At 43.9% G+C, this 22,132-nt stretch overlaps 1 protein-coding gene and 1 non-coding gene across 2 annotated transcripts in view; both read left to right on the forward strand.

Moving 5' to 3' along the window:
* The window catches only part of Moca-cyp (nuclear cyclophilin protein Moca-cyp), a 45,871-nt gene extending 25,592 nt beyond the window's left edge, over positions 1 to 20,279 (forward strand). The window contains exons 8-15 of the mRNA XM_080266828.1: positions 2,803 to 3,067; positions 6,629 to 6,730; positions 7,974 to 8,159; positions 11,286 to 11,407; positions 11,438 to 11,533; positions 15,098 to 15,151; positions 18,404 to 18,426; positions 18,981 to 20,279. Of these exons, the coding sequence (XP_080122954.1) occupies positions 2,803 to 3,067; positions 6,629 to 6,730; positions 7,974 to 8,159; positions 11,286 to 11,407; positions 11,438 to 11,533; positions 15,098 to 15,151; positions 18,404 to 18,426; positions 18,981 to 20,242 (2,110 nt within the window). The 3' untranslated portion in view covers positions 20,243 to 20,279. The remainder of the gene's footprint in view (positions 1 to 2,802; positions 3,068 to 6,628; positions 6,731 to 7,973; positions 8,160 to 11,285; positions 11,408 to 11,437; positions 11,534 to 15,097; positions 15,152 to 18,403; positions 18,427 to 18,980) is intronic.
* LOC145392580 (5S ribosomal RNA) lies at positions 9,072 to 9,190 on the forward strand. Its single transcript, XR_013896012.1, has one exon. It is a non-coding gene; the product is annotated as a 5S ribosomal RNA (ribosomal RNA).
* Positions 20,280 to 22,132: the final 1,853 nt, after the last annotated feature.

The raw sequence follows: 22,132 nt of genomic DNA on the forward strand, positions 1-22,132 counted from the left end.
ACAATAGATAGATAGAAGTATTGAAAAGATATATTTGATACCATACCAGAAAGCTCAGAGTTGGAGTCGCAGGAATTTTCCCGACTCCGACTCCAGCCAAGAGTAGACGACTCCATGACTTCGACTCCACATCCCTTGTTGCTGCACACACTTCGCTTCCTATAACTTTAACATCCCTCACCAACCTCCTATCAGCCCTCTTGACCAGGAAATAGTCTGTCTGGCTACTATTTCCCCTAGACTCGTATGTAATCAGCCTACTTTCTCTTTTCCTGAAATGTGTGTTGCACACAGTCATGTTGATTGCTGCCCCAAATATGAGTATCTTTCTCTCTCCACATTCCTCGTACCATATGTGCATCCTCCTTGAACCCATTCCTATTCTCGAGCAGCTTCACCTACATGATCATTTAAGTCCCCTCCAAAAACAACGATCTCATCATCCCCCATACCACTTACTAGATCTGTTAAGTCATCCCAGAATCTGTCCTTTTCTAAATCATCCAAGCCAGCTTCTGGAGCATACATTGATATAAATGAAGTTGTGGCCCCCCCCCCCCAAAAAAAAAAAAATTGAATAAAGTGATTAAAATCATTTAGAGATATCTACAATGAATAGAAATGATACATCATTGGAATTGAAGGGGTTAAGAAAGAATAGCTTATGCCATAATACAGAATAGGTGTATCGTGGACAGTATGTCCTTGTCATTTCTTCTTTCTTTATTTCTCTATCATACTCTCTCTTCCCTTGTTTTCTGGACTTCCCTTCACCCTATTGTTAGTTCGTTCCTTCGTTTGTTTGTTTTTGAAGGCTTCAACATGCTTGCATGCGTTGGCCTTGGTCACCTAATGGCGGCTCGCCATGCTGCACGATCTATTGCAGCCTCCCTGTTCAGTCCCTTAACCCTGAGGTCACATGACCTCGTCCCACGACTTTCTCGGTCTACCCCTCGCAGTCCCACCTCAGTATTAACATATCTCACCTTCTGCACCCAATTATCATCCCCCATCCTCTCCACATGCCCAAACCATCACAATCTACCTCTCCTAACCACAACACCAATACACTCCAGTCCAATCCTACCTTTCAACTCTTCCATCGTAAACTCAGCCGCCCAGGCCTTGCATGCAGGGACGCACTGCACATCCACATTATCATTGTCATCTCTGTACGTTTGAGCCCGCAAATATCCTCATCTTTTACTGCCCAGGTCTCACAACCATACAGCATCACACTCCTAACACATTTTGCCTACAAAGACCTCTTAGCCTGTCGGGAGAGTCCTCTCAGTGTCAGGAGAGGCAACAGCTCCCTGAACTTCTTCCTACCACTTCTCACCCTAGCCACAGAGCTAGCTCCAGCCCCACCTCCAGCACATAACATGTCTCCCAAATAACAAAACTCTTCCACACACTCAAGAGACTCCCAGCAAGTTCAATCCTTTCGCCCCTGACAATCTCCACCTGCTTTCCCTGACATGCTGCACGCATAAAATCATGTATTAGCTCGCAGTCTACCTCTGATACCACTACATCTTTCGTGCACCCATTTATCACAAACACTGCACAAGATGGAATTACTTCCCACACCCTTGTGGCAAACTGCGCATGGCCACTCTCCCTCATCTTTGACAGTACCGCCACCAACCCTAGATATCTGCATTTACCCTTAAGCCCTTGGGCCCCATACCATCTCTCCACTTCCTAAATCTTTCCTCTGTCTCCCTTTCATTCTCTGCAGTCAACACCAAATCATCAGCATACAACATCTCCCACAGAAGTCCATTTCTGAAGTCACGTTAGAGGGCTTCAAGTACCGTGATAAACCACATGGGACTCAAAGCTGACCCCTGATGCACACCAACATTCATGGAAAGCTGATCACCCAAATCTCCATTCACTCTAACCTATGTGCGAGCACCCACATACATGACCATAACCACCCTAACCAGCCACTCCTCGAAGCCAAGCTTTCTCATTGCCCACTTCACCACCTTTCTAGGGGCTGTTAAAGGCCTTTTCCAAATCAGCGAAAACAAAATACAGATCCCTTTTCTTTCCAATATATTTTTCTTGAAGCTGTCGAACAGTGAATATGGCATCAGTGGTCCCCCTACCGGGCATAAACCCAAACTGCATCTCATCAGTATTTACTCTTTCTCTAATCATACCTTCTAGAAGCCTCTCCATTACCTTTATTATCTGATTTAAAAGCTTTATACCTCTATAATTTCCTCTTTCCAGGCATCACCCTTCCCTTTGTACACATTTACAGTTACACTCTTCAACCAATCATCTGGTGCAACACACTCATATATAATCATATATATCTGGTCAGTGACTAACCTCACCCCTATATCTCCTGAGGCCTTCAACATTTCGGCAGTTGAAGACCCCAGGCAAAAAAGAAGCCAAGATGATGATGATGATTTGACTTCTTGTTTGCAGTAGTAATCTGTAAATTGAACACCCTAGTGTGATTGTCATATTACAGGAGTTTGTCTCACCATGTCATATAAAATAAAGGAAATGTGTGCTTAAAGCAACATTTTGTAAGGTCACCTGTACGGTTGTGAACAACAACATTTGTCCACACTTTAGCTGAAGAACTGTGATTGTCATACAGAATATATCCTGAAATGTTTGTTAGTCATTGTAGATCATATAACTGTACTGGGTTTTGACAGTCATTTCTCACTCTCGTTCTGTATTGTTATGAAGAGTGCTTCTCTCTCTCTCTCTCTCTCTCTCTCTCTCTCTCTCTCTCTCTCTCATTTTTTATTGCAATTTTTATTATAGTTCGGATGAGGAAGGTGAAGTGAGAGAGAAGCATACTGCTGATGCAGGTGAGGCCAGCCGGACACGCGGCCACCCTTTGGTGTCTGTCTCTATTATTAACCCTGATGAGATCCCAGACGTGCCAAAGAACCGCTTCCTGTACCGTGCTGGGCCACAGAGCAGTGAGGATGGGGAGACCAGGCTGGAGAGAGGCAGGGAACGAACCAGGTCCAGTGTGCGTGCCTACACCAAGAGTGGACGCAAGGTCAAGGGCAGAGGCTCACTGGTATGACACTCTGATTTAATGATTTGATAGTTGATGGATTGGCTTTATTTGATGGGTAATATTAAGTGCATCTCTGAAGAAAGGTAAGGCCAAAGAGAATCATGGAATGAATCATCATCGTCATCATCATTATCTAATCCTGTGTTGCCCCATGAGGAGCATAGGAACCTGGGGCTAGGAAAGTTGGTCTTGACATTTAAGATGAGTGACCAACCTCACTCATCCCTGAGTGGCATTACTTGAGCAGTAAACCCCAACCACCCCTGCACTGGCTCAATCCAATTGGAACGCCTTAAATACCCGCTAAATCACCTAGCACCATAATTTGGTTATGTAATTTCCACCCAGTATAGTAAATGGTTTCCTAGTGTACAGGAAACCATTTGGCTTGTCACTCAGTGTAGAGTCACCCACAGACAGAAGGAAGAGGAAAGAATGAAGGAAAGAAGGACATAAGAGGAAAGAAGGAAGGGTGAGAGGAAAGGGTAATCACCCGAGAGCAGTGCTGCATTAAATGCATGGATGACGAGCACTCCCCCCTACCACCCATCATGGAATGAATCAGGTCAAATTTGTGGAATACACCAAGAGGGGGATCCGGGATCCAAGGGCAGATGACAACAGCATCTGTTCTTGGTACAGTAAGTGTACTTCAACAGCATCCCCTCCTGGCATGGTAGGTGTATTGTAACAGGACTACATTATACTGTATTCTTATCATAGTTATTGTAATTGCTGTATATTCATATATGTAGTTGATAGATTGACTTTTTGTGATAAGTAATATATGTAGTTGATTGATTGACTTTGTGTGAAAAGTAATATGAGGGAAATCTGTTAAAAAATAATGTGTGGATGGTTGAGTCTAAGATGGAGTCGAGGATTCTGGGAGCTTGAATGGTGATTGAATGAAAATGTGGCCCATTTTGCCAGGCATGTTGTTGATTAGTTTTCAATGAATATGTTTTCTTTCCTCGCATTCTGAATCCAACCTCACCCCACCTTTGGTTGGGAAAAGGTGATCAGAATGATGAGGATGATGGCCATAGGCTGATGTTGATATTACATAGTTGCTAAATGATTATAATGATATTAATGAGGTGCTTTGTGGTGATCATTATGATGATCATGATATTACAAAAGTACTGCGTATGATGTTGATATTACATGGTTACCATGTGTGATGATGATGACATTACCGTGCAGAAGTATCACATCTCCAACTCGGTTTTGCAGTCAGTTGATGATGGCCCCAAACTGATTCTGATGTTCATATTGCAGAAGTGCCATATGATGCTACTGCTGTTGTTGATATTACAGAGGTACCGCATATTATTACTGTTCCCATCATTTGGCATCCCTTTTTAACTTGGTTATTGTTGGATTGAATAAATATGAACCACGTAGTGGTAGTGGGGCACTCAACATCCACTCACTCGATGTAGTGCTGCCCTGGGCTTCTGCCCTTTCGACTCTTCTTTCCTTCCTCTTTTGTCTCTTTCCATCATTCTTTCCTCTTTCTTCTGCCTATGGGTGCCTTTACACTCCCTCTTCTATCTTTTTTTCCCTCACTCTTTCCTCTTCCTCCTGCCCATGGATGACTCTACACTGAGTGACAAGCCAAGTGGTTTCTGTACACCAGGAAACCATTTACTACGCTGGGTGGCAACCACATGACCAAAATATGGCACCTGGTGGTTTAGTGGGTAATAAAGGTGCTCCAGTCAGATCGAGCCTGTGTAGGTTTATATCCAAGGGGTGGTTGGGGTTTATTGCTCTTGTAATGCTACTCAGGGATGAGTGAAACTGGTCACTCTCAACTTAAATATCAGGACCAACTTGCATAGCTCCTCATGGGGCAGCATAGGATTAGATGATGGATGGATGAACCACGTATGCATTGAAGGTGTGCCTGTGAGGAGATGCCAGGATTTTGAAGCCTTAAATGAAAAGTGAATGAGTGTGGCCCATTTAATCAGGCAGACTTTACTAGCCCTCATTTTTGTTTTGTGTGTAAAGGCCCCAGGATGTTTGTATGCATCAGCCATGATTGCCCATTAGCAGTTCTCCATGCTGCCCAAAACCTGGCAGCTTCTCTATTCAGTCCTTATCACTGAGGTCATACTGTATGACCTCATTCCAGGTTTTTTTTGGTCTGCCTCTCACAATCCTACCCCTGATGGTCACACGTCACCTTCCACACCCAGTTGTCATCGCCCATCTTCTAAACATGCCCAAAAATCAACCTCTTCTCATCACAACACCAGTACATTCATGTCCCATCTCTCCTCTCAACTCTTCAGTTACAATGAAAAACACCTCCCCAGGTCTCACATTCAAGGGTGCAGTATACATCCGTCTAATCACTGTTATTTCTGAATGGTTGAGCATATGAATATCCTCTTCCATTACTATGTAGGTCACATTACCATACAGCTTTATACTCCTAACACATGCTGCATACAAGGTTCCCACAGCACAGAAGGAGAGCCCTCTCAGTGTTGGGAGAGGCAACAGCTCCCTGAACCTCTGCCAACCACTCCTTACCCAAGCCACAGAACTAGCTCAAGCCCTACCTCCAGTGGACAACATGTCCCCCAAATAACATAACTCCTCCACACACTCAAGAGACTTTCTAGCTAGATCAGTCTTTCCATGCCTGCCAGTATCTACATGATCTCCCGAACACATCACACCTGAAATTAGCATAATTTTGCAACCTGTCTCTAATACCACTACATCTCTTAAGCCCTTGTGTATCACAGACATTGCACACAATGGAGTTACTCACCACACCCTTGTGCCAATGTGCACAAGGCCACACACCCATCTTTGATAGTACTGTCACAAGCCCTAGATATCTTCACTTTTGTTTTGTCTGCATTTACACTCAAAACCCTCATGCCTCATCCATCTCTCCACTTCATATATCCTTCCTTCGCCTGCATTTCATTATTGCAGTCAACACCTTTCATCAGCATCCAACATATCCCGTAAGAGTCCATTTCCGAAGTCACATGAGAGAGCATCAAACACCATGACAAACAACAAGGGGGTGAAGACTGACCCCCTGTTGCATGCCAACATTCACAGAAAAATCATCACTTAAACATTCATTCACTCTCGGCTGGGTGCAAGCAACCACATAACTACTCTAACCAGCCACCCCCCAATCCCAGGTTTTCTCATTGCCCACTTCACTGCCTCCCTAGGGACTCTGTCAAAGTCCTTCTCCAAATCAACAAAAATAAATTACAGCTACCTTATCTTTCCTGTATATTTTTCCAGAAGCTGTCAGACATTCAGTATGGCATCAGTGGTTCCTTTTCCTGGCATAAACCCAAGCTGCATCTCTTTAGTATTCACCCTTCCTCTTATCATACCTTCTAGTACTCCCCCCATTGCCTTCATTATCTGATCCAAGAGTTTTATGCCCCCCCCCCTTTTTTTTTTCCTACCTTACTCCATCCTTGGGTGGGAAATGAGGTCTAAGTGATTTTGATGATAATGATGATGATGCTTGTGATGCTGTGTCATACTGATTTTTAGGCTATATTACAGAGGTACCACACCCCATCACGGTCTCGCAGTCGATCCCACAGCCGCACCCCACCACACTGGCGTCAGGCCCAGCGGCGTACCATCACACTAGACCAACTCCAGGTAAGTATGCACTGTCACGTGTGAATTACACTTTTGTTGTTGCTCTTGCCATTGTTGCTGTTGCTGTTGCTGTTGCTGTGGACTCATCTTCAGGTGAACATGCTGGATTACAGACTGGAGTTCACATCAACCTGCAGTCCATTGTCCTCCTTTCAGGGGATAGAGTTGGGGAACGTTTGTTTGACCAGCCATTGGAGTTGACAGGTAATGTTGGTGCCACTACATGAAGGCATCCCTCTCCAGCACCTTATATCAGATACATAAATAGCAGTGAAGTTGATGGTCACATTTTTCACAATTTACTGTGGACTTAATGGAAGAAAAAGGGGGAAGCTCAGCTTATAACAAGGATTTGTATTTGTGGTGGTGGAGAGGGGAACTTTGTTGTTGGCACTGATATAACTGGATGGATCCTCTGCCCATTTGTACTATACAAACATGCTTCAACTCCCTCCCTATTCCCGAAAGGGAATAAATAGGTGCTATGCATGTCCAGAGGGAGTTGTATAGGTGTTTCTCCGAGTTAGGGTCCATAAGTACAAGTCTGTAAGCTGGGGCCCAATATCCGAACAGGACCACTATCCAGACCTGCCTATGGCTCTATTACGTCGGATATTGGAGGGATTACTGTATATACATACATACAGTATTTATCTCTCTTTACATTATATATCTATACTGTACATCTTTATCTATATCTGTCTATATCTGTCTGTCTATCTATCTATCTATCTATCTATCAACAATAAAGCCTCGATATAACGGACTTCAATAGACCGAAATTCACTTTTATTGGACTCGAGGAGCTACTGGACCAAATTTCTATATATCGGAAAAAGTCCAACAAAGCCAGAAGCAGTCCGAACTGCCTGACCACTTCGGGTATGCTCACCACAATGGCAAATAAAAGACATGTTTATCAGTGTACAGTACATTATTATTATATATATTGTACCATTTGATTAATGTAGTGAAGTTGTAACACAGTACTGTACCGCAGTGGTAGTCAAAACAGTTTAAAACGTTCATACGATCCAGACTACTGTAGTGTCTGATATATCGGAAAAAGTCCAGATTAGCGGGGGGAAGTCCGGATGTCGCTTTTATCGGAATTTCGCATTTTTCGGACTGGTATGGGCCCCAATTAGTCCGTTATAGGTCTCACTGTATTGTTTTTATCTTTTAGTGTACAGTATTATTTTGAAGACTTGTTTTATTTATTTATTTTTTTATTCATGTGTAGAAAATCACTGATGAGAAAGTGAAAAGAGACAAGGAAATTGAAGAACGGCGCCATCGGCGAGAGCAGCGACACCGAGAAATAGAGGAGAATGAGGGCAACAAGGAGACTGAGGGACGACGTGGAGACCCGTCAGAGAGTGGAGACTGGCGTGATAGAGCCAGGAGGGATGGCATGGATGAACACAAGGTACAGTAATAATCATCATCTTCATCGTCATCATCATCCAATCCTACGTTGTCCCATGAGGAGCGTAGGAGCCCGGGGCTAGGCAAGTTGGTCCTGACATTTAAGATGAGAGTGACCAGCCTCACTCATCCCTGAATGGCATTATGTGAACAATAAACCCCAACCACCCCTTGGATATAAACCTTCACTGGCTGAATCTGATTGGAGAGCCATAATTACCCACTAAACCACCAGGTGCCAAAATTATGTTATATGGTTTCCACCCAGCTTAGTAAATGGTTTCCTTGTGTACTGGAAACCATCTGGCTTGTCACTTTATTATTATTAATAATAATAATAATAATAATAATTCATCCATGCATCATCCAGTCCTACATTGCCCCATGAGGAGCGTTGGAGCCCAGGGCTAGGCAGTTGGTCCCAACATTTAAGATGAGAGTGACCAGCCTCACTCATCCCTGAGTGCTTTACATGAGCAGTCAACCCCAATCACCCCTTGGATATAAACCTTCACTGGGTCAATCTGATTGGAGCACAATAATTACCCACTAAACCACCAGGTTTCAAAATTTGGTTATATGGTTAGCACCCAGTGTAGTAAATGGTTTCCTGGTGTACAGGAAACCATTTGGCTTGTCACTCAGTGTAGAGTCACCCACAGGCAGAAGGAAGAGGGAAGAATGAAGGAAAGAAAGGCTGAAGAGGGAGTGTAAAGTTATCCCTAGGCAGAAGGGCAAGGAAAGATTGAAGGAAAGGAAGATAGAAGAAGAGGATGGAAGGAAAGAAGGATGGAGGAGAGGAAAGGGTAGACACCCGACAGCAGCACTACTTCGTGTGAGTGGATGGTGAGCGTCCCCACCTACCACAAAATAATAATAATAATAATAATAATAATAATAATTATTATTCATTGCCAACGGCCATGCCACGTTGAGTACACCGCTTCCCGTCCGATAAGCGAAGTTAAGCAACGTTGGGTCTGGTTAGTACTTGGATGGGTGACCGCCTGGGAACACCAGATGCTGTTGGCATAACTCCCTACGTGTCAAGTGGGGTTGGTGGAGGATTAGTGCCCCTCCCTGTAAAACAATTAACTCTAAGCCCTTGACCACCCCGTTTGGGATACATGGCGTCTGGCAATGGATGGATGGATTATTCATTCATTCATTCATCATCATCTAATTCAGTCTTGCCCCATGAGGAGCATACGAGCCCTGGGCTATGCAAGTTGGTCCTGACATTTAAGATGAGAGTGACCAGCCTCACTCATCCGTGAGTGGCGTTACATGAACAGTAAACCCCAACCACCCCTTGGATATAAACCTGCACCGATTAAATCCGATTGGAGTGCCTTAATTACCCGCTAGACCACAAGGTGTCATAATTGGTCATATGGTTACCACCCAGCATAGTAAATGGGTTCCTGGTGTACAGTCAGTGGCGAAAGTTCCCTCGCCTCCCCTGCTGCTCTATCATCTCTGAGATTCAGACTCGTGAATGCAAAGCAATGGACACAGTTGCATAGTATCACAAACAGATGGCGTTGTGGGATGTGGGGCTGGGAGACAGATGAAAGAGCAAGAAGGACGGGGGGCCATACGGATTAAAGGTATGCGAAACCAAAGTAGTCAGATAAGACAATGAAACGCAAAAGATGAATATCATATGAAGTATATATTTTACTGAACCTAAACTGCTGTGGGAATGGTGGCGAGTTACTGGATAACATGGAACGAGTTAATAGCGAATCTCATCGGTCCTTCTTCTGTCTTCTTGCTTATGCAGCAGCTATCTTACTCTCCCTCATTCTGTATCGCCAGCACTCTTAGTTTTCATACTCATTCTACTCCCATTCTCTCTCTCTCTCTAAATATATATATATATATATATATTAGTACTTGGATGGGTGACCGCTTGGGAACACCAGATGCTGTTGGCATCCCTACGTGTCAAGTGGGGTTGGTGGAGGATTAGTGCCCCTCCCTGTAAAACAATTAACTCTAAGCCCTTGGCCACCCCATTTGGGATACATGGCGTCTGGCAATGAATGAATGAAAAAATATATATATATATATACTTCATCTGAATTTCATCTTTTACGTTTCATTGTCTTATCTGACTGCTCTTGGTTCGCACATCTTTAATCCGTATGGCCCCCCGCCCTTCATCCTCCTTCACCTCTCTCCCAACCCCATATCCCACCACACCATCTGTTTGTGATACTATGCACCTGTGTCCATTGCTTCGCATTCACAAGTCTGAATCTCAGAGATGATAGAGCGGCAAGGGAGGCGAGCGAACTTTTGCCGTTGACTGTACAAGAAACCATTTGGCTTGTCACTCAGTGTAGAGTCACCTGTAGACTGAAGGAAAAGGAAAGAATGAAGGAAAGAAAGGCAGAAGAGGAAGGATGGAAAGAAGGAAGGAAGAAAAGAAACGGCAGGTGCCCAAGAGCATCAGTTGATCTAGTGAGTTGATGGTGAGTGTTCCCACCAACCGCTCTAATAATAATAATAATAATAATAATAATAATAAAATAATAATAAAATAATCATAATAATAATAATAATAATAACAATAATAATAATAAATAATAATAATAATAATAATGAAAGTGATAATAGTAGTACAAAGAAGAAAGAAGTATGTGATATGGAGAGATGTGGAGGTTGATTAGATCTGACAAGGGTTGAGCAGGTTGGATGATTATTATGCAGAGAAGTACATGGCAAGTTTTTATCATCCCTTTCTCAACTTGACATTCGTAGGATTGACTCTTGTTTAATACGTAATTATAAAAATGTGTGGCAGGGTATGGTGATGAGGTGGAGCTGGGATTCCAGGGGCTTCAATAGTGAGTGAATGTGTGTCTTATTTCATTGAAAATGCTTTTGATTTGTTCTCACTGTCATTTTTTGTTTTCCTTTGCATTTTGGACCCTTCCTCACCCCACCTATAAGTGGGACAACCAGCCAGGTTGAAGATGAGAGTAATGATGATGATGGTGACAGTGATGGTTATGATGAAGGCAGTGGCAGTGAAGATTATGTCCAGTATGTATCACACCCAGGGCTGGCATAGGGATGGTAATAATGACATTGTTGATGATGTTTGTATCCCACCCAGAGTTGGCGAAATGGCCGGGATCGACCACCTCGGGATGACCTGGATTGGCGGGGAGCTCAAGAACGCACCCACGCAGAAGGCAAAAACTGGAGGGGTGAGAGGGAAGGGAGGAGTGAGAGAGAGTGGAAGGGAGAGAGGGAGGGAAGAAACAGAAGAGATGAGAGAGGTGGAGTTCCTGCCCACTGCGACCTGAGGGAGAAACTTTGCATGCAGCGGGAGAGGCTTGATTCTTCCAGCCTGGGCAGTCAGTGAGTGTCAGGGATAATGATGCTTTGTTATTGCTCTTATATTCTGATTTTCTTTGCAGCATTTTGTCCCATAGGTTCTTGAATCTGATAGCATATAATTATTAATTTTAAAATTGCTTGTTCCAGGTGATTTTATTCACCTTTCAACAGACATCTCAAACTGTAAGGGTTTGATACAGGTTCATTAACCCATACTGTACTATAGCATTCTTATAAGCTGAAATAGAATCATCTGGAAAATAGCATGAATAAAGTTGAAAAATGTTTCAGTGGCATGAAGAGGTTGTCATTACTGATAAGGACTGGACAGAGAATCATTTAAAACTTATTATTAGCACTGGCATTGCTTTTATTTTGCTTATTTTACACGTAAATACAGTAACGTTAACTCTTACTGTGCCTAAGTGGAGATTTTACTTGATATTAGTGAAGTCTCATTGTATCAGACTTTTCAGATACAGTTAACATCCAATCACTCGGCGGCTGATTATTCGGTAGATCCAATATTTCGGCAGTTTTGAGAAGTAGTCCCATTTACGAAAGTCTCTAATTGTTTGGCAGACATTAGGGATCATCTCGGCAGTCCAGGAAGTATTATATGTGACTTGTAGGCCTACTGTTTCATTACACTTGTATATGTTCACTAGTTTCTACATTTTTCAGATTCAGGCACAGTGCTGTATTGATTACAATATTGCACAATATCATACAGTTCAGTAACCCCCCCCCCCCCAAATTGGCAAGGGTTACATTCCAAGCCCCCTCACTAATTCTTGACGCCTTCCTGAAAGTGATATTTACCGGTAATTGTATAGCCCATGAACCACTGATACTGTAATTCATTACCCATAAATAAACGCTGCTTGTTAAGTCTGTTTCCCCGTTGTTTGTAGCTGTACAGCTGTGACAGCCCTTGTTTCATTCCTCGGTATAATGGTGGAAGGGACTGTTCTAAGTGTTTAACTAAACCTAACCTAACCGAGTTTAACTGTACCTAACAATTTAACCAACCCTAACCTAACCTAAAGTCGGAAAAATACATAATACATGAACAATGAGGATATTAAAGATTCATGGAGAGAGCATTATAGCCGGTTGTTGAATGAGAAAGTTGACTGGGACAGGGAAGGTTTGGAGCCAGCAGATCCAGTGTGTGGCGCTTGGCCTTTGATTGATGCTGCTACTGTGAGTGAGGCAATAGGCAGGATGAAGGTGGGGAAGACAGCAGGTGTGTCTGGATTGACTGCCGAAATGTTGAAGGCCTCAGGAGATATAGGGATGAGGTTAGTCACTGACCTGATAATCATCATCATCCAATCCTTTATCGTCCCACAGAGGAGTGTAAGAACCCAGGGCTAGGCAAATTGGTCCTGACATTTAAGATGAGTGACACCAGCCTCACCCATCCCTGAGTGGCATTACGTGAGCAATAAACACCAACCACCCCTTGGATATAAACCTTCACCGGCTCATTCCGATTGGAGCGCAGTAATTACCCACTAAACCACCAGGCGTCAAAATTTGGTTATATGGTTACCACCCAGCGTAGTAAATGGTTTCCTGGTGTACAGGAAACCATTTGGCTTGTCACTCAGTGTAGAGTCACCCACAGGCAGAAGGAAGAGGAAAGAATGAAGGAAAGAAAGAAGAGGGAATGTAAAGTTACCCGTAGGCAGAAGGACAAGGAAAGAATGAAGGCAAGGAAGACAGAAGAGGATGGACTGACCTGATAAATATGATTATTTATGAATGTGTTGTTCCAGATGATTGGCTGAAGAGTGTAATTGTAAATGTGTATAAAGGGAAGGGTGATGCCTGGGAAAGAGGAAATTATAGAGGTATAAAGCTTTTAGGTCAGATAATGAAGGTAATGGAGAGAGTTTTAGAAGGTATGATTAGAGAAAGAGTGAATATTGCTGAGATGCAGTTTGGGTTTATGCCAGGTGGGGGGACCACTGATGCCATATTCATTGTTCGACAGCTTCAGGAAAAATATATTGGTAGGAGAAGGGATCTGTATTTTGTTTTTGTTGATTTGGAAAAGGCCTTTGACAGAGTCCCTAGAGAAGTGGTGAAGTGGGGAATGACAAAGCTTGGCATGGAGGAGTGGCTGGTTAGGGTGGTTATGGCTATGTATGTGGGTGCTCGCACCCAGGTAAGAGTGAATGGAGATTTGAGTGATGAGTTTTCCGTGAATGTGGTTTGCATCAGGGGTCAGTTTTGAGTCCCATGTTGTTTATCATGGTACTTGAAACCCTCTCACGTGAATTCAGAAACGGACTCCCGTGGGAGATGTTGTATGCTGATGATATGGTGTTGATTGCAGAGAACGAAAGGGAGCTGAGGAAAGATTTAGGAAGTGGAGAGATGGTATGGGGCACAAGGGCTTAAGGGTAAATGCAGATAAAACAAAAATTAATATCTAGGGTTGATGGCATTACTGTCAGAGATGAGGGAGAGTGGCCATGTGCAGTTTGCCCCAAGGGCGTGGGAAGCAATTCCATCTTGTGCAGTGTTTGTGATAAATGGGTGCACAATAGATGCAGTGATATCAGAGGTAGACTGCGAGATAATGCTGATTTTATGTGTACAGCGTGTCAGGGAGAGCAGGTAGAGATTGTCACGCGTGGGAGGATTGAACTTGCTGGTGAGTCTCTTGAGTATATGGAAGAGTTGTTATTTGGGAGACATGTTGTGTGCTGGAGGTGGGGCTGGAGCTAGCTCTGTGGCTAGGGTGAGAAGTGTTGGAAGAAGTTCAGGGAGCTCTTGCCTCTCCTGACATTGAGAAGACTCTCCCTGCGTGTTAAAGGGTCTTTGTATGCAGCATGTGTTAGGAGTGTAATGCTGTATGGTAGTGAGACCTGGGCAGTAAAGGAGGAGGATATTCGCAGACTCAGACGTACAGAAATGACAATGATTAGGTTGATGTGTAGTGCGTTCCTGCGTGCACGGTCTGAGGGGGCTGAGTTTACGATGGAGGAGTTGAGAGGTAGGATGGGACTGGAGTGTATTGGTGTTGTGATGAGGAGAGGTAGATTGAGATGATTTGGGCATGTGGAGAGGCTGGGGGATGATAATTGGGTGAGGAAGGTGAGAAGTGTTAATACAGTACTGGGGGTGGGATTATGAGGGGTAGACCAAGAAGGACATGGGATGAAGTCATTAAGTGTGACCTCAGGGTTAAGGGACTGAACAGGGAGGCTGCAATAGATTATGCAGCATGGAGAGCCACCATTAGGTGACCAAGGCCGATGCATGCAAGCATGTTGAAGCCTTTAAAAACGAAACGAAACAAAACAAAAACGAAACATGGGGTTTTGCTAGGGGTAGACCAAAAAAAAAGACCTGGGACGTGGTCATAAGTGTGACCTCCGAGTTGCCGGACTGAACAGGGAGGCTGCCAGAGATCGAGCAGCATGGAGAGCTGCCGTTAGGTGACCAAGGCCGACGCATGCTAGCATGTTAGAGCCTTCAGAAACGAAACAAAATTTATTTTTTATGCAGATTTTAGTATCATCAAGCTGGTTGCTCATCTGTCTTATGTGTACGTTTCTCTTTTTTCAGCTTCGTTAAGGAAGAGCGAAAATCAGAGGATGAATACAAACGGAAGAAAGGTAGGTCTATCTATCTGTCTATCTATTTTGCCAGATGCCATAATCCCGTAAGGGGTGGCCATTGACTTTGAGTTATTTGTTTTATGGGGAGGGGCACTAACCCTCCACCAACCCACTTGTTGACATGTAGGGAGCACATATGGTTTGGTTTTATGGTTACCACCCAGCATTGTAAATGGTGCTGCATTAAATAAGTTTTAATCACTTAATGCAGATAAAACAAAAGTGGTGATATCTAGGGTTGGTGGCTGTACTGTCAGAAAAGAGGGAGAGTGGCCATGTGGGAATTACCTCAAGGGTACGGGAAGTAATTCCATCTTGTGCAGTGTTTGTGTTAAGTTGTTGCATAAGAGATATAGTGGGTAGACAGATAAGATAATGCTGTGTGTGTGGGGTCTCTGGGAGAGTAGGTGGAGATTGTCAGGAGTGAAAGTATTGAACTTGCTGGTGAGTCTCTTGAGTTTCTGGAAGTTTTGTCACTTGGGAGACATGTTGTGTGCTGGAAGTGTGGCTAGAGTGAGAAGTGGTTGGAAGAAGTTCAGGGAGTTGTTGCCTCTCCCGACATTGAGAGGGCTCTCCCCATGTGATAAGGGATCTTTGTATGCAGCATGTGTTAGGAGTGTAATGCTGTATGGTAGTGAGACCAGGGCCTTAAAGGAAGAGGATATTCGCAGACTCAGACATACAGAAATGACAATGATTAGGTTGATGTGCAGTGCATCCCTGAGTGCAAGGCCTGGGGGTGGGCTAGGTTTACGATGGAAGATTTGAGAGGTAGTTTACGACTGGAGTGTATTGGTGTTGTGATGAGGAGAGGTAGATTGAGGTGGTTTGGGCATGTGGAGAGGATGGGGGATGATAATTGGGTGTAGAAAGTGAGAAGCGTTAATATTAGGGGTGGGGTTGTGAGGGGTTGATCTGAAAAGACCCGGGACGAGGTCATTAAGTTTGACCTCAGGGTTAAGGGACTGAACAGAGAGGCTGCCAGAGATGGAGGAGCATGGAGAGCCACCATTGGGTGACCAAGGCCGATGCATGCAAGCATGTTGGAGCGTTCAAAAACGTAGGTGACCAAGGCTGACACGTGCAAGCATGTTGGAGCGTTCAAAAACGTAAGTGACCAAGGCTGACACGTGCAAGCATGTTGGAGCCTTCAAGAATGAGACCAACACTTCAGTATGGTGTTGTCTTTTTACATTTTATTCATTGTAGGATATCAGCCCAAAACACAAGTCTCAAACAATCAGTCCACTATGCCCACACTGTAACGCAGCCCCCTACACCACAACACACTCACCTCATGCACCACACTTTCACTACAGACAGTCATTGATCATAACCTCAACAGTAATAATAATAATTATAATAATAATAATGATGATGATAATAATAATAATAATAATAATTCATGCTTTATTTAACCCGCTCCATCCTGACGTTTTTGGACCTTTTTTTTTTTTGCCCAAACATCCGCTTTTGGTGAGAAACATCGAAAATTCATAGAGAAATCGCTCACCTGAGGTTTAAAATATGAGATTTAGGTACGTGTACTTCCTTACCTGACTGGGTTTTCTAACAGGCTGGTACCAAAGAAAACGAGTTCTATGGGAGGGTAACTATTTTATCCACTCATAAACAGTATTTATTTATTTACTTGGTAAGAATTTATATGTAGTACAAGAGTATACTGGTTTTCAAACATAATACTGTATAGACATTATAAGCATTGTTTCACTCACTAACTCATCACCATTCATGACCTTTTTTTCCCACATTACCTGATCATCATTTCTGACTGTTTCTTCCTCTGATGCTATGTAAACTTTGTCCTCCACATTGTCATCGATTGGGGAATCACTCTGGCCCTGAATGTCTTTATTGGCCAGGTCACTGGTAACAGGTGAATTGCCGAGACAGTGGCATTCGGGGGGGGGGGGAGATTATGCGGTGTAAGGCATTGTTCCTGCTTGGCATATTGTAGAGGAATAGAGGAAGGTGTCCCGTGTATACATGCCAAAAATCACTCGCGTTCCTCCATTTCTCTCTTATACTCTGCCTTTTTCTCATCCTCTTGTAACCTTTCCACTCTCTTTGCAACTACTCCTTCCTCTCGTCTTTCCCTTCTTCTGTTCCTCCATCTTACTTGAATTCTAATTCTGGCCACCACCAAGTAGTGGTCAGAAAGTCCACTCCCCCAACCTTTATAAGCTCTTGCATCCATTACATATCTTCGCATCCTTTCATCCACACACACATAATCAATCATTGCCTTCCTTTCATTCAGTTCACCACCCACCCTTCTCATCACTCGCCATGTATACCTGTGGATCATTTTGTGCCTGAAGAGGGTATTGGCTATCACCAACCCCCTCCCGGCACAAATGTCCACTAGCGCAGTCCCATTCTCATCTATCTGAGCAGGACATACAGGGTGTCCTGGGAGTTAAGTCAAAAACTTTGGGAAATGATAGAGGAGGGAATTCTAAGGAAAAAATGTTATATGAACATGTGTCCAAATTCCAACCGTTACGGAGCTACAGTTACTGATGACCTTATGGGCGAATTATGAAGGAGACCATTTTCGTCCATAAGGTCATCAGTAATTGTAGCTCCTTAACGGTTGAGATTTGGACACATGTTCATATAATATTTTTTGCTTAGAATTCTCTCATCTGTCATTTCTCAAAGTTTTTGACATAACTCCAGGGACACCCTGTATATTGGGTCAAGAATTATTTTAGCAGCGCGCTTCTTGACAGGCTCTAATCTTTGCTTCTGTGTTGTAGTGAAACTTGTGGCTGGTGGCTGTGGCTGTGGCCTTGGTACACCCTGCCACGATGGCCACAGGGACACTCTCCAAGTGTGTCTTGGCACTGTAAGTGTCCTACCATTATACCCCTACTGATAGGGCAGCCTCCTGGGCTGCTACTCCCAGATTTGGACCGCTCTCTACTTGATGGAAGCAGCAGCCTGGGAACTGTAATGCCCTGTACCTTCTGGCACAGATCTGAGCCCCATCCCAACCAGTTCTAAAATTGTGCCAGCAGGGCCCACGCCACATCTTCCCTCATGTCTGCCACTAAGGTAGCAGAGACAAGTTTTCTGGCAGTATACCCTTGCTGGCACCAGCTCTTGTGACATATTGGGTACATTGTGTGGTATATAAAACGTATAGAACAGTGCTTGAAGTAGATAGAGAATATTGTTTGGGGGAGTATGCTGTCCTACTCTCTCTCTTAATGCCACACTGAAAAAGGTCAGCAAAGGAGGATGGACAGGGTATCCATAGGGCTAGTGAAATGGAAGCACCAGCTCTCTATTGTCAGCATTCCCAACCTCCTCGGGAGTACTGCCCTGATCTCTTGGTGTTACTGCCTGCTTCCAAAATGTTGACTCAGTTTTCAGCATGCATAGGAGTCCCACTCTTGATGGTCTGATGAGTTAAGGCACTTCGGCAAAATGAAGTTCGTAAGGATTTACTCCCAAGGGATGACTGGAGTTTATTGTTTACATAATGCATCTCAAGGACAAGCGGCTGGTCACCCTTGTTTTGAATATCTGGTCTGAGTAGCCGAGCCCTGGGCCATGCACTCCTGATGGGGCAGTACCTTACTGTGTTGGATGTTGGGTAGATGGATGAATGTCTTGCCTATTTCACTGATTGTGCTATTGGTTGTTCTCCCTCTCTTTTGCCTTCTCTTTCCATGTTTTCAGCCTTACTTCACCCCCTCCTTTGGAAAAAAGAGGTCAGAATGAGGATGGCATTTGGTATTGAGCAACATGGTAATTGCAAGTTTCCAGTGTTTTAACTTTGGCCACATTTTTCCCTGCAGATCTCAAGGAAGACAGCGTGAAAAAAGAAAAGCAAGATGATTTTGATGAATCAGCCCTTGACTACGAGGCTATGGAAGATGAGGAAGAAGTGTGGCAAGGGTCTACAGGAGCTGAAGATGAGGAAGAGGAATGGGCGAGAAGGGATGAGAAGGGCACAATAAATGGGCATAAGGAAGGAGGACACAACTCTTCCCCCACACACGAGAAGGGAAAGGAGAATGACAATGAATGGAAAAGGGAAGTGGAAGTGGACAGAAACAAGATAGGAGGGAAAGAGAAAGAGGAAGAGAGGAAACATGGTAGTAAGGAAGATGATAAAAGGAAACAAGGAAGCAACAGGAATGGGAGAGAGGAGACCTGGAGGAAAGGGGAGAAAAGAGAGAATGGAGAAAGGCTCATGCAAGACAGAAACTGGTGCCGAGACCCACGCAGTAGATCAGGGGAACAGAATAGCAGACAAGGCAGTAAGAGGAACCGATCAGGAGATAGGGCAAGGACTAGATCGGGAGCTAGGTCGAGGAATAGGTCTAGGGATAGATCCAGAAATGAATCAAGGAACATGTCAAAAAATAGGTCCAAGAATTGGTCTAGGAACAGGTCAAGGGGTAGGTCAACAAGTAGATTGGGAAACAGGTCCAGAAATCAGTCAAGAAACAGATCAAGAAGTAAGTCCAGGAACAGGTTGAGAGGTCGTTCGAGGAACAGATCTATGGATCGGTCTAGAAACAGGTCAAGGAGTAAGTCAAGTAGTACGCCGAGAAATGGATCAAGAGTTAGATCTACAAGTAAGTCAAGAAATAAATCAAGAGGTAGATCGAGGAGTAAGTCAAGAGGTAAACCAAGCAGCAGGTCTAAGAGTAAGTCGAGGAATAAATCTAGAAGCCATTCAGGAAGCAGGTCAAAAGGTAAGTCAAAGAGTAGGTATCCAGGTCAGTCAAGGAACAAGCCACGAAGGGCTTCAAGGAGCAGGTCAAGGTCAAGGAAGGATTCAAGGAGTAGATCAAGATCAGGGAAGAAATCAAGGAGCAGGTCAGGGTCAAGGAAGATCTCCAGGAGTATGTCTAAGAAGGTTTCAAGGAGCAGGTTAGGGTCAAGGAAGGATTCAAGGAGTAAGTCAAGATCAAGGAAGGATTCAAGGGGCAGGCCTAGAAGTAAGTCAGGAAGTATATCAAGGGAAAGGAAAGTTAGGAGAAAGAGTCATTCCTCCTCCAGCAGCTCCGATAGCAGTAGCAACACTACTGTACCTTTTCTGGAACAGTGACAACACTCCACTTCATTATGCCCTCTCTCATGTATTCATTAAAGCCATATTTTAAGTGGCAAAGGAAGCTTCATAGCACCTCTTCCTAAGTGATGTATCTTGCATGTTGTACCTTGACCTGGCAGAGTCTGAACCAGGTTCCAGGTGTGTTTTTGGGGAAGTGCAAGCAACAGCTTGGACTGTGTACTTTTGATAATTTTACTTTAAATTTTTCACTGCAGCCAAGAAAAACACACTGTTTCATATTAGCAGCCATCCCATCATTACACTACCACCCACTGGTATTCCAGTTTCACTGTTGACACCATGGACTGTAGTACTGTAATTTGTTATCCACTTCTGATGACATTTTGAGTTATCACACTCACTCATGCAGCCTCACTCTAATTGCAACACTCCCCCAAAACTGATAGAATTATCATTTTTTTCTCATCGTATGTCCAACATGTATATCTATCGCTGCATCACTTAAGAACTATGAGAAGCAGAAGCTTTTTTTTTTATTCACTAGAGGTAGGGCAGGTAGTCACTGACTTCACAAGCTAACATTCTCCTGCTTGTTATACACACACACACACGCATTATATATATAGTGTATATATATATACAGTATATATATATGGGGGGAGGTGGTGGCTGAATCGGTAGAGAGGCGGCTTGCTGTCCTAATGGACCCAGGGATCGAATCCCGGCTGGGGCAGGGAACAGTTTAAGGATTTGAATTTCCTAAAAAATAAAAGATAAAAAAAAAAGCAGACTTTCCTGATCTACCAGATGACCCACCGACATGTCGTAAAAATACCCCCGCTAATACCAATACACCAATCCTGTATGAGACAACCCTAGCATGTATTCCATATGGATGGTGGGTGTTAGCGCCAAAGTGGTGACATGTGGAGGTGTAGGATGCCTACTGGGCCTCGGAATGGGTCACTGCCCCCGAGAAATAGGCCGTGAAGCCTTTGCCCAGAGTCGGACACACACACACACACGCACGCACGCGCGCGCACACACACACACACACAAAAGCACCCCTTGTGTCCGCCAATGCAGTGTGTGGCCGGGTGAACACTCCCAAAGTTTATTACCCTGGCGGGGCGCGAACCCTGGCTCACCCGTGTACAAAACGCACACTCTACCACTGTACCACAGAGGCTCCATATATATATATATATATATATATACACTGTATATATATATATATATATATAGGCAAGCCCCGATTTACGATACCCCTAGATGCAATACCCCCAAATATTGATGGGGGTAGAAATACCACCCTACCCCGCCTATCGTAGGCTTACCCCTGGTTTTGCGATGGGTTTTTGTTTTGTTTTTTCGATTTTGTTGATATTTTAGACTTAAATTTTGTGTTAAGGTTGATTATAAACTATTTTTAGACTTAGATTAATGTGTTTTAGTCATAGTTGGAGTGAACACTGTTGGGGTACGGATTCTCGCCCATCAGACGAGGTACAAAACATTGTGAACAGCTAGGTGACTCAACAAAGAATATTTTGTGTGTGACCATTGAACTGTCATCTAATATATCATGGAATACATAATAACCACTGAGGTGGTTTGGCCATGTGGAGAGGATGGAGGGTGAGAGACTGACGAAGAGAGTGTATGTGAGTGAGGTGGAGAGGGGAAGAGGGAGGGGGAGGCCGAGGATGAGTTGGAGGGATGGGGTGGAGAGGTATATGAGAGAGGGGGTTGTGAGTTGGGAGCAGGGCAGTGAAATGGCGGGGGACAGGGCGACGTGGAGGTGATTTGTTTGTGGCCACCCCAAACGGGATTGAGGCGTCTGGCAATAGATAGGTAGATAGATGAAAACCTTAGAGGGTAAATATTTCATGCATTGATGAAAACTGTGACATTGATAAATCA

Source organism: Coenobita brevimanus, chromosome 22 (genome assembly GCF_032717465.1).
Source record: "Coenobita brevimanus isolate Jiangsu-jjx chromosome 22, ASM3271746v2, whole genome shotgun sequence".
In the NCBI taxonomy this organism is placed as follows: Eukaryota; Metazoa; Arthropoda; class Malacostraca; order Decapoda; family Coenobitidae; genus Coenobita; species Coenobita brevimanus.